Raw genomic sequence first — 12,579 nt, forward strand, 5'->3', positions numbered from 1 at the left:
GTTTGATAGCTGGTCTCTTTGGAGAGGGGTTTTCACCGTCATTTTTCAATGCTTCAATCATATTGATCTTGCTTTCTTTGTCAATTCTGGTGTCAAAGAATGCAAATGCCACTAGTACTGGGCTCATGTACCACGTGTGGCGGCCAAGTGCCTTCAAGGCTGCCTGAGCCATCTTCTGATTGATTTGTTCAAACTTTTCCAACTTCTTGAAGAGGTTAATGTCATTCAGGGGAGCCTCAATAGCTTGTGGAGCCCGAAACCAAGCCTGTACATACACAAGGCAGACAAAAATGTTGAAGGCTCGGAGTTCTCTCGCCTCTCGAAGTGTCAAGTGGAACTCTGACCGAAACATGAACACCTGTAGTGAATATAGTGCTTTTGCCATCCATCTGGCTCTGTGCATTGCTCCTGGAGCCATGATCCGGATTCCACGAGGTGGGATTCCTCCCATGTAGATGACAGTCAGTTCTAGGAGTTCACGATAATCATCTCATGGCTGCTGATCTTTCAAACACACAAGAACGTTTTTGCTTCCAACACAGTGTCTACAGATCCCATTGAAGCCTTCCTCTCTGAGAATTGATCGTGAAGAAACTTCCTGTCCTCGGGGTTGGTGATTATGGCCTCCGAATCTGCATGCCTAAGATCAAACGTCTTCTCCAAGGAGGCCTTGAAGGATGCTTCCTTTTTCTCTTGGGTCGCACCACCCCGCTTTGCACCTTTTTGGAGGCTCCTCCATTCTTCATATAGCCTCTCCAAACGATGGATGCAGTGCTGCTTCGTCGTTGTAGGTAGGTGAGCTTTTTCCCAGAACTTCACAACCTCTTCAATGGTGAGGGTTGCACTCTCCCGGGCAGTGCGATTCTCCTTAGTCCTTGAGCCAGACCAAAAGTAATGCTCCGGCGGGGGGAGTAATTCTCATTATGATTTTCCATTAGACCAATGTCTCAAGTGTCAGAAAAGGTGTGATGGACATCTGAGAACGGTAGCTTAGTGCCCGGATGGACGCCATCTTTGAAACCACCCAGCTCGAAAATGCCCATTTGGTGGGGTACATTGTTGCACGTGTATCTGGACTTCTATACTAGCTATCGATGTGCGGTTGACGACTAAATATACGTCCGATGTGTACCGTCTAAATAAAAAATAATATGAAGCATTTTGTTTTAGATTAATTATTATAAAAATCAATTATCGAAAAAAAATCATATATTTTTCAATATTTTATTATTAGACTTGTACTTTTTTTAGTGAAACAACACTGGTATGATTTTCCAAATTATGCATTGTGCTACACCGTTTATCTGTCTATAAAAATAACTCAAAAACTAAAACATATCATCCACCACGAGTTTACAACAAATAAATGTAAAGAGGCATAAAATGACTTAGGCCGCCGCTGGCATTATCTATTCTGACGATAACGCAAGTTAGGAATGTCGTACGGAGAGGATTTTAACACCATACGATATCTAATAAGCAGGCGGAAATTGTTACATAGGAAATCTGCACTTTGGTGGCCATCTTGGATTTCAAAATGGCCGCCAATTATATTAATTATTCATTACTAGAGTTTGGAAAGACGTATGGAGCTGATTTTAACACCATACGATGTATATTCCTAATAAGCAAGCGGAGGTATCATTGAACATGTCATGTTTTAGTCAAATAACACCGGTATGATCTTCCAAATTATACATTTTGCTAAACCGTTTATCTGTCTATAAAGATTTTCAGGCAATTTGGCCTGCATTATAATAGAGAACAACATATGCTATACAATATACAGTGCACACAAAGTTAATCATCAGAGTCGCCATCAGAGTCATTGGCATCCTGAGCCACGATAGCATCATCCTGCACCATGTTGGAGCATCCCTGCAGCTTACACACAACAGTGCACTTCAACCCATTCAGTATGCAGGAGCAATCTGACGGTCGACACGTCCTTCTGCATGTGCATGAGATGAGATTCAAGACGACATCTGGAGCTGGTAGACCCGCCATCCATCGGATTGTGAGCGAACCGCCATCATCGAGTTCCCAACCATGTCCTGCTGATGGTGTTGGGATGTCTGGTAGGTTTTCAAGGCTGCGTCGCCAGATAGCCGCCTGATAGTTGGCCCTAAGCGTATGCTGCATCAAGGAGTCTTCACAAGGCGGCAATTGTCCAGATTCGATCTGGCCCTTCTTTGCACAGAACATGTGATAACGGAGCGAATTAACACCGACGATCTTCGTGTTCTTGGCGTACAGCTGACACGTGAAGGCCTGAATGCTATTGAAGACGTCTGTTGGTACATTCCACGAAGATCCCAGATCTGTGAATGCTTGAAGATACAGCTCATTCGCTTGCACAAGCTTCAAAGCCTTTATCTTTCCTTGGCTAGCCAGAGCACTCACAGTGTCACACCCGCTCCATGCATGAAGCCCTGGCAATGCACTGCAAACTCCAGACCCCAATACCGCAGCCAACTTTCCAACGTCGATCATTCTGACTCGAACCTTTGTTCCTCGTCTGATGAAGAGCTGACTATCGATGGTTCTGCTGAGATGAAGACTGATGATCAGAACGTCGGTGTCATCTGCCACTAAGATGATCGTCTTGTAGTGGGTAGCGGCGTGCTTTGCGTGGAGAAACATACGCGTGTCTGCTTCCTCGTGGCTACATTTGAGTGCTTGCACCAACTTCCACCTATCGCGGGTCAGTACCAGACATTTTTCACCACAGGTGACATACAGTGTTCTGTTGCCTAGCTTTTCACGATTTGTTTCATGTTTCCACGACTCCGCCAGAAACACAACCAGTTTCTCCTTTGTCTGGCTGCAAGCAAGGAGACGCCGCCAGTTCATGATTTTGTGTGCGGGTCTGATCTCGCTGAAACTGATGCCTTCATTTGAACCGCGGTTCACACGCTCAGCTGCTTTGATGGATTCTTCTGTGTATGTGTCAAAGACAACATCGATGCGCTCACTGCCTTGACCAGCGTGAAGCGCTGCAGCAAGGATGCGGTCAGATAGTTCTTCGAACGTGTCGTTCTCGCCATGCATCTTTTGTATGAGAGCCATCGCATCAATTATTGTTGCACTTCGCTTGTCAACGTTCTCGGCTGGTTCCACAAGACCTTCCATGTGTTTCGCAAGTGCAGCTTTGTTCGTTTTTTTCATTGACCCATCAACGTTTGCCAAAGACCATGGTAACGGCCCTAGTGGGTGACAAAGGACAAGTTGCATGTCGAGGTTCCTTGTCTTGGCGATGAGTATCATGGTGGCAAACAGTTGTCTGTCAGCTCTCAGGACGATCTCCTTGTTTGTGCCCTTCACAACTTTCTGCTTGATCTTACCAAAGGTCTTCAAGTTTAGCTTGTTCAATGTGTCATGAAAGCCTGTTCCCTCTTCAAGACGTTTCTGGAAGCTTTGATACGCCGCTTCCCCCTTTTGCAGGGTGTTGAGTAGGTCATTAGAAACGTCCTCCCTCGCAGCCGCTCCGGTAGATATACTGAGAAGACATGACGGATCATCGGCGAATGGATTGGTCCAGTCATTTTCCAGTAGATCACAGATAGCTGTGACGCCAGACTCATCACGTTTGATGCGAGAAGTAGACAAGTCAGGGTGCTTGGCGTGAGATGTGTCGCTGCCATTCACAAGGATAGTTTCTCGTAGTTGCCTCAGTGCAGTAGCCCGATTTTCTGCAGTTAGATAGTATCGTGACACAGCCCCTTGTCGAAGACTAAAACCTCGTGTTCCTCCAGCTGTTTGCGTATCTTTGTTTACTGTTTCTTCTGTTGTCTGATCAACAGCGATTCTGGCAAATGGATTCCCTGGTCTAAGCTGTACGGAGAAGTAGCCTTGATTGAAATGCCTGTACAACTCGGGGCATGTTTCGTGGAGTTGCGTCATCTGTGCATAGTACACTGGTAGATATCTAGCATAGTTCACCTTGTTCATTGCGAAACACCAAGGGATCACTCTTCTGACACAAGCCAAGTGAAGCATCCAGTCGCCTTCTCTATCCGCACGAATCAACCCCAGCAGGGTCTCTACCATATCAATATACATCATCCAGAAGCGAGCCAGGTCTCCATGTTTGGTTCGCAGAAAATGTAGGTATTTCGCGAACATGTCAAAGCTCTGTACACATGAATCATCATCGAGAGCAGCAGCGAGAGTCTCGTGGCAAACATCCTCCTTGATGCTGCGAATTTTGAGGTCAGTGCTTCGAATCTGGGGTTCCTTGTCAGGATGATTGCTTTCTATCCACACCTGGAAGCCCTTCCAAATGATGCGCATTAGTGCCTCGTACATCAACTTGTGGAGTCGCACAGCACGGTTGTATTGCTTGCCTTCCAGAACCCTGTTGATGGAACCTTCAGCGATTACTCCTGACTCAACAGCTACATCCCGAAGGCCTGCATCTCCAAACATTTTCCCAATGCTCGACATGAAGTTACAGATGGTATGGAAGTTCCCCATCATGAGCACGATTCTTCCATATCGATCGACATCTTTCCATGCTATTTCGGTCGCCTTAGCAAATAGTGCCTGGTCTAGCACCACCGGTATACGCTCAAGCTGAAGTGATGACATGATGTTCAGAGCTTCTCTGAGGATTTCTTGCACTGTTGCCATATCTGTGGCAGGCGCGTTTATAGTCGGCAGGTAGCCAACTACATCTTCCGTCACCTGAACACGATCTCTAGTCATGATGTTGAAACCAGTCCACGAACTGATTGTCTGGTCGCATGGTTCCAGCATGCGAGTCATAATCCATACGTGATTTCGGCGCTGCGCAAGGGATGTTGCGCCTGCAAGAGTGTCAGAAAGATCTGCAGGCTTGATTGCAGGTGGGCCCTCTCGTTTCCCACCGCTGTATATTGGAACTAAATCGCTGGATGACGGGATAGATCGCTTCTTATCTGCTTTGGATACTGCCGATGGAGGTTGGGGCGGCAAACACGACTGCGACTTCGGTTGGACGATGATACCGTTGACGCGATGCGATGTTCCGCCACCACTCAGCGATTCCTCTAGCCTGTTGAGGTTCAACTGAATGGGTTGAAGTGCACTGTTGTGTGTAAGCTGCAGGGATGCTCCAACATGGTGCAGGATGATGCTATCGTGGCTCAGGATGCCAATGACTCTGATGGCGACTCTGATGATTAACTTTGTGTGCACTGTATATTGTATAGCATATGTTGTTCTCTATTATAATGCAGGCCAAATTGCCTGAAAATCTTTATAGACAGATAAACGGTTTAGCAAAATGTATAATTTGGAAGATCATACCGGTGTTATTTGACTAAAACATGACATGTTCAATGATACCTCCGCTTGCTTATTAGGAATATACATCGTATGGTGTTAAAATCAGCTCCATACGTCTTTCCAAACTCTAGTAATGAATAATTAATATAATTGGCGGCCATTTTGAAATCCAAGATGGCCACCAAAGTGCAGATTTCCTATGTAACAATTTCCGCCTGCTTATTAGATATCGTATGGTGTTAAAATCCTCTCCGTACGACATTCCTAACTTGCGTTATCGTCAGAATAGATAATGCCAGCGGCGGCCTAAGTCATTTTATGCCTCTTTACATTTATTTGTTGTAAACTCGTGGTGGATGATATGTTTTAGTTTTTGAGTTATTTTTATAGACAGATAAACGGTGTAGCACAATGCATAATTTGGAAAATCATACCAGTGTTGTTTCACTAAAAAAAGTACAAGTCTAATAATAAAATATTGAAAAATATATGATTTTTTTTCGATAATTGATTTTTATAATAATTAATCTAAAACAAAATGCTTCATATTATTTTTTATTTAGACGGTACACATCGGACGTATATTTAGTCGTCAACCGCACATCGATAGCTAGTATAGAAGTCCAGATACACGTGCAACAATGTACCCCACCAAATGGGCATTTTCGAGCTGGGTGGTTTCAAAGATGGCGTCCATCCGGGCACTAAGCTACCGTTCTCAGATGTCCATCACACCTTTTCTGACACTTGAGACATTGGTCTAATGGAAAATCATAATGAGAATTACTCCCCCCGCCGGAGCATTCACTTCAAAATATGGCCGGTTGGCTCAAGGACTACTTCAGGTGATGGAAAAACAGGACAAGAGATTGATGCACAGTCGGGAGCTTGGCACCTTTGATGGCATCTCCAGAAGTGGACCCAATGAGATACACATTATCCTGAGCCCGAGTTTTCAATGAAACACTGGTACTAGCACATGCCATATCTGCAAAATAAGCAAGAATGTGGGTAAAATCCTGTTAATTCTTACTCCACAGGGTCACTCTCTACAAAAGAGCCACAGTCAATAAGTTAGGCCTACATATTACACACTAAAAAAGCGTACCCCTGACCCCGGGAACCTGTACAAAACATGCATGAAAATTGCCCAGATAGTGATCATAGGAAGTCTCAAAACTGTATGTATAATAAATTATATTGTATACATATAATGTATAATGTGTATTTATGTATATTTATTATTTAATGTATATTTACTATATATTTATTTTTAATATTATATTTAATGTATATATATAATTATGTATTTATTTTGTGTATATACAGCCCAAAAAATGGGAATTCCTATTTTTGCATGGGGGAAAATTCATCACTGATGTGGCACCCCTAAATATTATTGGATTCCATTCAAATTTGGTGTGGTTTCCTTTGACACCAAAAGGAACAAAAATAGACCATGTCCCGGAGAAAATCTGCATTTTGATTTTTGAAGCCCACCCTAATATATATATATATATATATATATATATATAGATAGATATATCTATATAATTATAAAATTGAAATCTTGCGTGTTTGTGTGTAACATTCGATTGGTCCGGGGGCGTGGCTTACCCCTTTGAGAGAGTAGTAATATCCACCATTTTATTAACTCGCATAGCTTTGAGGCCTGTTTTGTAGGCCCGTGGTGTCTTGCTCTCTCTCCCAGCTTTATTTCAAATCAAATTCGATATATCGTTTCATTTTTCACAGTCGCTAACATAGTTTTAGACTCGGTTGAAAAAAAACGGGAAGAAAATCGCGCCACGTTGATATACGAAAATACACCGCCTAAAATAACAGGCATACAGTATATATCTTCGTTATTTCATTCAACATTATTACCCGGAAGTAAAATATGTTTCAGGAAATTACCGAGAGATATTTCTTCGATTTTTTTAATTATTTATATGCGCATACACTTTAAATAGGTTTATTTGAAATCTTTAATTTTCACAATGTAATTTATTTGTCATTTGATGATCGGCAAAAATATGTTTCAGGAAATTACCGAGAGATATTTCTTCGATTTTTTTTATTATTACCGCTTCCATCTGATTTCATTTTTATCGATGGTTTTAGACTCGGTAAAAGGAAATAATTGAGAACATTCACGCACACACGGGAAATTGCAGAGATATATTTTAAAAATCGCGCCACGTTGATATACGAAAATACACCGCCTAAAATAACAGGCATACAGTATATATCTTCGTTATTTCATTCAACATTATTACCCGGAAGTAAAATGTTCCAGGAAATTACCGAGAGATATTTCTTCTATTTTTTATATTATTTATATGCGCATACACTTTAAATAGGTTTATTTTAAATCTTTAATTGTCACAATGTAATTTATTTGTCATTTGATGATCGGCAAAACGATAGCACAAAAACAATACTATTTGCAGGAAGAATGTCGTATCAACCCTCCGACGGCGCTACGGACGCGGACAACGAATCACACCTCACGTCTATGGACGCGAATAGCAACATTCCTTCAAGTTCTCATGCGGAAGCAGTATCTCCGAGGGGTGCTGAAACAGACGATGGGAGATCACGACGTCTTCAGCAGCAACGAGAAAGCCAAAGGAAGAGACGACATGCTGAAACGCCTGAGCAAAGGTCACAGCGCCTTCAGCTGCAAAGACAAAGGGCAAGGATGAGAAGGAGTGCTGAGACGGAGGAGGTGAGAGCGCAGCGTCTTCAGGAGGAATGAGAGAGAGTCAGCTTGCGAAGGGATGCGGAATCTGCAGAGGAGACGTCACAGCGCCATCAAGAGCAGCAAGAAAGAGATCGTATGAGGAGAGATGCGGAATCTGCAGAGGAGACGGCACAGCGTCTTCAGGAGCAGCGAGAAAGAGATAGGATAAGGGAAGTTCTTGAGACAAGGCAGAGAAACGCGCAGAATGCAAGAAATTTCACTTCTGCTGACGTCGGTGCGATGGACAAGATTTGTCCACATTGTAGAGCGCTTCTTTTCCAAGGTGAAACAGCTCATTTTTGCTGCACGAATGGAAAGGTGTCCTTGGGAAATCTGGGACCTTTACCCCATCAATTACACAATCTGTTTGCTGGCGATGGACCCACAGCGAACGAATTCCGCAGGAACATCAGACAATACAACTGTCTATTTCAAATGACATCATTTGGAGGAAGCCAAGTTTCTCCTCGGCATGGTGCATGGAGCCCATCGGTCATAATTCAGGGTCAAATACATCATCGTATCGGTTCCTTCTTGCCAAATGCGGATGAACAACCGAAATTCCTCCAAATTTATTTCTTAGATCCACATGACAGCGTACAGTTGAGGATGCGGATACTCACCAATGCTGGTATTCACCGTGATGTAGTTGGAGCATTAGAGACCGTGCTGAGACAAGTGAATCCTTACGTTCAATCGTTCCGCATGGCACGCGAGGAAATAGGCAATTTGCCAGAGGCGTTCGTTCTTATTGATCCCAACAGGAGACCAGCTGGTGAACATGAGAGGAGGTTCAATGGTCAAATCGCTGATGAAGTGGGTGTCGTTGTGAAGAATACTGTCGATCCTCAAGCTACAGCGCGTCACATTGTATTGAAAGCAAGAGGAGGAGCGCTGCAAAGTATTTCTGAGTTGCACCGTTCTTACGACGCACTCCAGTATGTTCTCTTCTTCCCATTCGGAGATGACGGATGGCAGCCCGAAATGAACATGACCAATGGCAGGAGATTGACTGCCAAGAAATACTACTCCTACCGAATAATGAACCACGAGGATGAGTTCAACTACCTCCTCAGAGGGGGGCATCTGTTCCAGCAGTATCTTGTTGATATGGCAGCCAAAATGGAAGGCACAAGATTGGCGTTTATAAGACTGAACCAGGCATCGCTGAGGTCTGCTACATACAGTGGCTTCACTGATGCTCTCAATGACAATGACGATTTGTCCAACATCGGACGCCGCGTACTACTGTCATCGACATTTGTAGGGGGGCCGAGGTATATGATGGAGCGATGTCAAGATGCCATGATGTACGTAAGAAAATATGGTAACGCGACCTACTTCATCACTATGACGTGTAATCCAAAGTGGCCTGAAATCTCCAATAACCTGTTTCCTCACCAAAGTGAGAACGACAGACCGGATCTCATTGCGAGAGTGTTCGAGTTGAAGAAAACAGTGTTCATTAAATACCTCACTGGATCAGAAGGCTTCTTCGGGAACTGTATCGCTCACGTTGTGTGTGTGGAGTACCAAAATCGAGGTCTCCCTCACATACACTGTTTGCTGTGGCTCGATGAAGCTTCAAAGCCGAGACCACAAGACTATGATCGATTTGTACAAGCTGAAATACCAGATCCCGATGAAGATCCAGAGGGACACAGACTGGTGTTGAAGCACATGATCCATGGTCCATATTGTTCCACAGCAACTGGATGCTGGAAGAATGGAGCATGCAGACACAGATACCCGCGGTCATATGCTCCGTACACACGGTGCGGAGACGATTCGTACCCCATATATAGAAGAAGATCCCCAGAAATGGGAGGATTTGAAGGGCACCAAGAAGGGAGGCAACGACGACCTGTTACAAATCAGTGGGTTGTTCCCCATAATCTCTATCTCCTGAAAACGTTTGATTGCCACATCAACGTTGAAATATGCTGCTCTATAAAGTCGATCAAGTATGTTATTAAGTATGCCATGAAAGGTAGCGATCAAGCTACGTATGCACTGCGCACAAACGACGAGATAACGGAGTACTTGACGGGTAGATACATTGGACCTTCAGAGGCTGTTGCCTCCATTCTTGGATTCTCAGTCCATGACAGGAAGCCGGCCGTTATCCGTTTAGGAGTACATCTGCCAAATGAACAACAGGTATTTTTTGCTGGGAACGTTCATGAACAAAGAAATAATCCCAATATGGCCAAAACCACGTTGACAGAGTTTATGGATCTTTGCAGACGTGACCATTTCGCTAAGACACTGTTGTACGTGGATGTTCCGAGATTCTATACATGGACTAAGGAGAGATGGCAACGAAGAAAACAGGGCAGACCAGTGGAGGGCAACCCTGGAATGTTTGAGGATGACATATTGGGACGAGTTTACACTGTTTCGCCGCGTACTGGTGACCTGTACTATTTCCGACTACTCCTCCACCACGTGAGAGGGCCGACTTCGTTCGAAGTCCTGAGAACGTGTGATAATGTCATTCTACCCACATTCAAAGACGCTTGCAGAGAAATGGGTTTGCTGCAAGGAGACGCTGTCTGGCGCGAGACTCTGGAGGATGCTGAGAGGACACGCCTTCCCAGACCCATGAGGGATTTGTTCGTTGTGCTCCTCACACAAAGTGAAGTCGACAATCCATTGGATCTATGGGAACATTTCAAGGACGCTATGGCTGAAGATTATCTTCTAGCTCATCGACGATCTGCAAATGATCCCAATATTGCCATCAATGAGCGCCATCATGACTTGGCTCTATCGTATTTGCAGCAGAAACTGCAATTGTCGAACAGAACTGTTGCACATTTTCACTTGCCGACTCCAACGACTGTTCTTCATCATGAAGGGATTGCCAACATTCACCTACTGAGAGAACTCCAATACGACACGGAGGAACAACAGCGAATCGTAGACGAAAGGCAGCTTCTGCTCAATGATGAGCAGAGAGTTGTCTATGACTTTGCGTGCGGTTGCATCCGCACGAATCAGTCATCAATGATTTTCATTGACGCGCCTGGAGGCACAGGGAAGACGTTTCTTATTAACCTGATTCTCTCTAAAGTGAGAGCGAGTGGAGAAGTTGCCCTTGCGGTGGCCTCATCTGGCATAGCTGCTACCCTCATGCCTGGTGGAAGAACAGCGCACTCAAGGTTCCAAATCCCTCTGACACCGAGGGAAGATGGCGTATGCAACATCGATAAAAATTCCACTATCGCAGACCTCTTTCGAAGTACAAAACTCATTGTGTGGGATGGGTGTCCTATGATCAGGAGAGAGAGTTTCGAGTCTGTGGATCGCACGTTGCGTGATGTATGTGACAAAGACGAGCCTTTTGGAGGGATCTTGACGATATGCTGTGGTGATTTCCGTCAACTTCTGCCCGTGGTGAAAAGAGGGTGTGATGCTGATGTTGAGAATGCGTGCATAAAGAAGTCCTACTTATGGCAGAGCTTTGGAATGTTTCACTTGAGAACTAATATGCGACTGACCGACGGAAGTGGGCAGTTTTCAAGATTTTTGCTCGACATCGGCGAGGATAGAATCGAGAAAAATGCGGATGATGAGATAGATTTGCCAGAGGATATACTGCTGACAGCGAGTGGGCTCGATGAGTGCATCGATACCATATATCCATCATTCGCCAATCCGATGGAGGTTTTTTCAGCAAGGTCTATATTAGTGCCCCTCAACGAAATGATGCGAAACATCAATTCAAGATGCATCACAAGGTTCCCTGGTGCTAGCAAGGAGTATGCTGCGTTCAACAGTGTGACTGAGGGTACTAATGCGACGCACTTCCCAACGGAATTCCTAGATTCCGTTGAAGTCTCGGGATTGCCGCCGCACAACCTCGAGCTCAAAAAAGGATCCCCTATCATTTTGATGCGGAACTTGGACCCTCCGAAACTTTGCAACGGGACGTGCATGATTGTTGAGGACATGCTTCGAAATATTATAGTTGCGAGGATCATAAGTTCAACGTTTGAAGGCGAAACTGTAATGCTCCCTCGGATCCGAATAAATCTGTCGGAAGCTGAGGATATCCCTTTGCAGCGCTGCCAGTTCCCCATACAATCCTGCTTCGCAATGACGATCCATAAGGCGCAAGGGCAAACTATGGAGAATGTGCTGGTCTACCTGGAGAAACCGGTCTTCCAGCATGGTCAGCTGTATGTGGCGCTCAGTCGAGGGAAGAGGAAAGAGAATGTGCGAGTTTATGTAAATGGAGGATCGTCGACAAAGAACATCGTCATCAGAAGTGTCCTCTGACAACAAAATCGTGGTAGTCCACGGGTCGCGTGTTTTTTCTAAAAAATAAAATAAAAAAAAACGTAATCGGAGATAAGGGCCGAAATCACGTGTCACAGATAAGTGATTTAGAACGCTGGAGAGGTGAGCCTTATGGCTTGCTGGCCCAAATAATCTCCCTGATGATGTCCAGCATTCGCTTTAGTTCTATTCTCATATCTATTCAAACTGACTGACCCAACGGGTCATGGGTCGTCTAGTATATATATATATATATATATATATATATATATATATATATA

General features: G+C 44.3%; 2 protein-coding genes across 3 annotated transcripts in view; one reads left to right on the forward strand and one right to left on the reverse strand.

The window, feature by feature from the left end:
• LOC137429569 (COP9 signalosome complex subunit 7b) overlaps positions 1–12,579 on the reverse strand; it is a 72,872-nt gene that overhangs the window by 31,982 nt on the left and 28,311 nt on the right. The gene's annotated exons all lie outside the window — the stretch shown is intronic.
• LOC144892486 (uncharacterized) lies at positions 9,338–12,332 on the forward strand. The gene has a single exon (XM_078779452.1). It carries the CDS (start codon positions 9,365–9,367, stop codon positions 12,296–12,298), a length of 2,934 nt encoding a protein of 977 aa, XP_078635578.1. The 5' UTR covers positions 9,338–9,364; the 3' UTR covers positions 12,299–12,332.

The sequence above is a fragment of the Myxine glutinosa genome, chromosome 6 (assembly GCF_964187855.1).
Source record: "Myxine glutinosa chromosome 6, kmMyxGlut1.1, whole genome shotgun sequence".
In the NCBI taxonomy this organism is placed as follows: domain Eukaryota; kingdom Metazoa; phylum Chordata; class Myxini; order Myxiniformes; family Myxinidae; genus Myxine; species Myxine glutinosa.

Excerpts from the sequence above, each read along its gene's own strand:
- LOC144892486 (XM_078779452.1), top strand. The coding sequence starts at position 9,365 with ATGACGTGTAATCCAAAGTGGCCTGAAATCTCCAATAACCTGTTTCCT.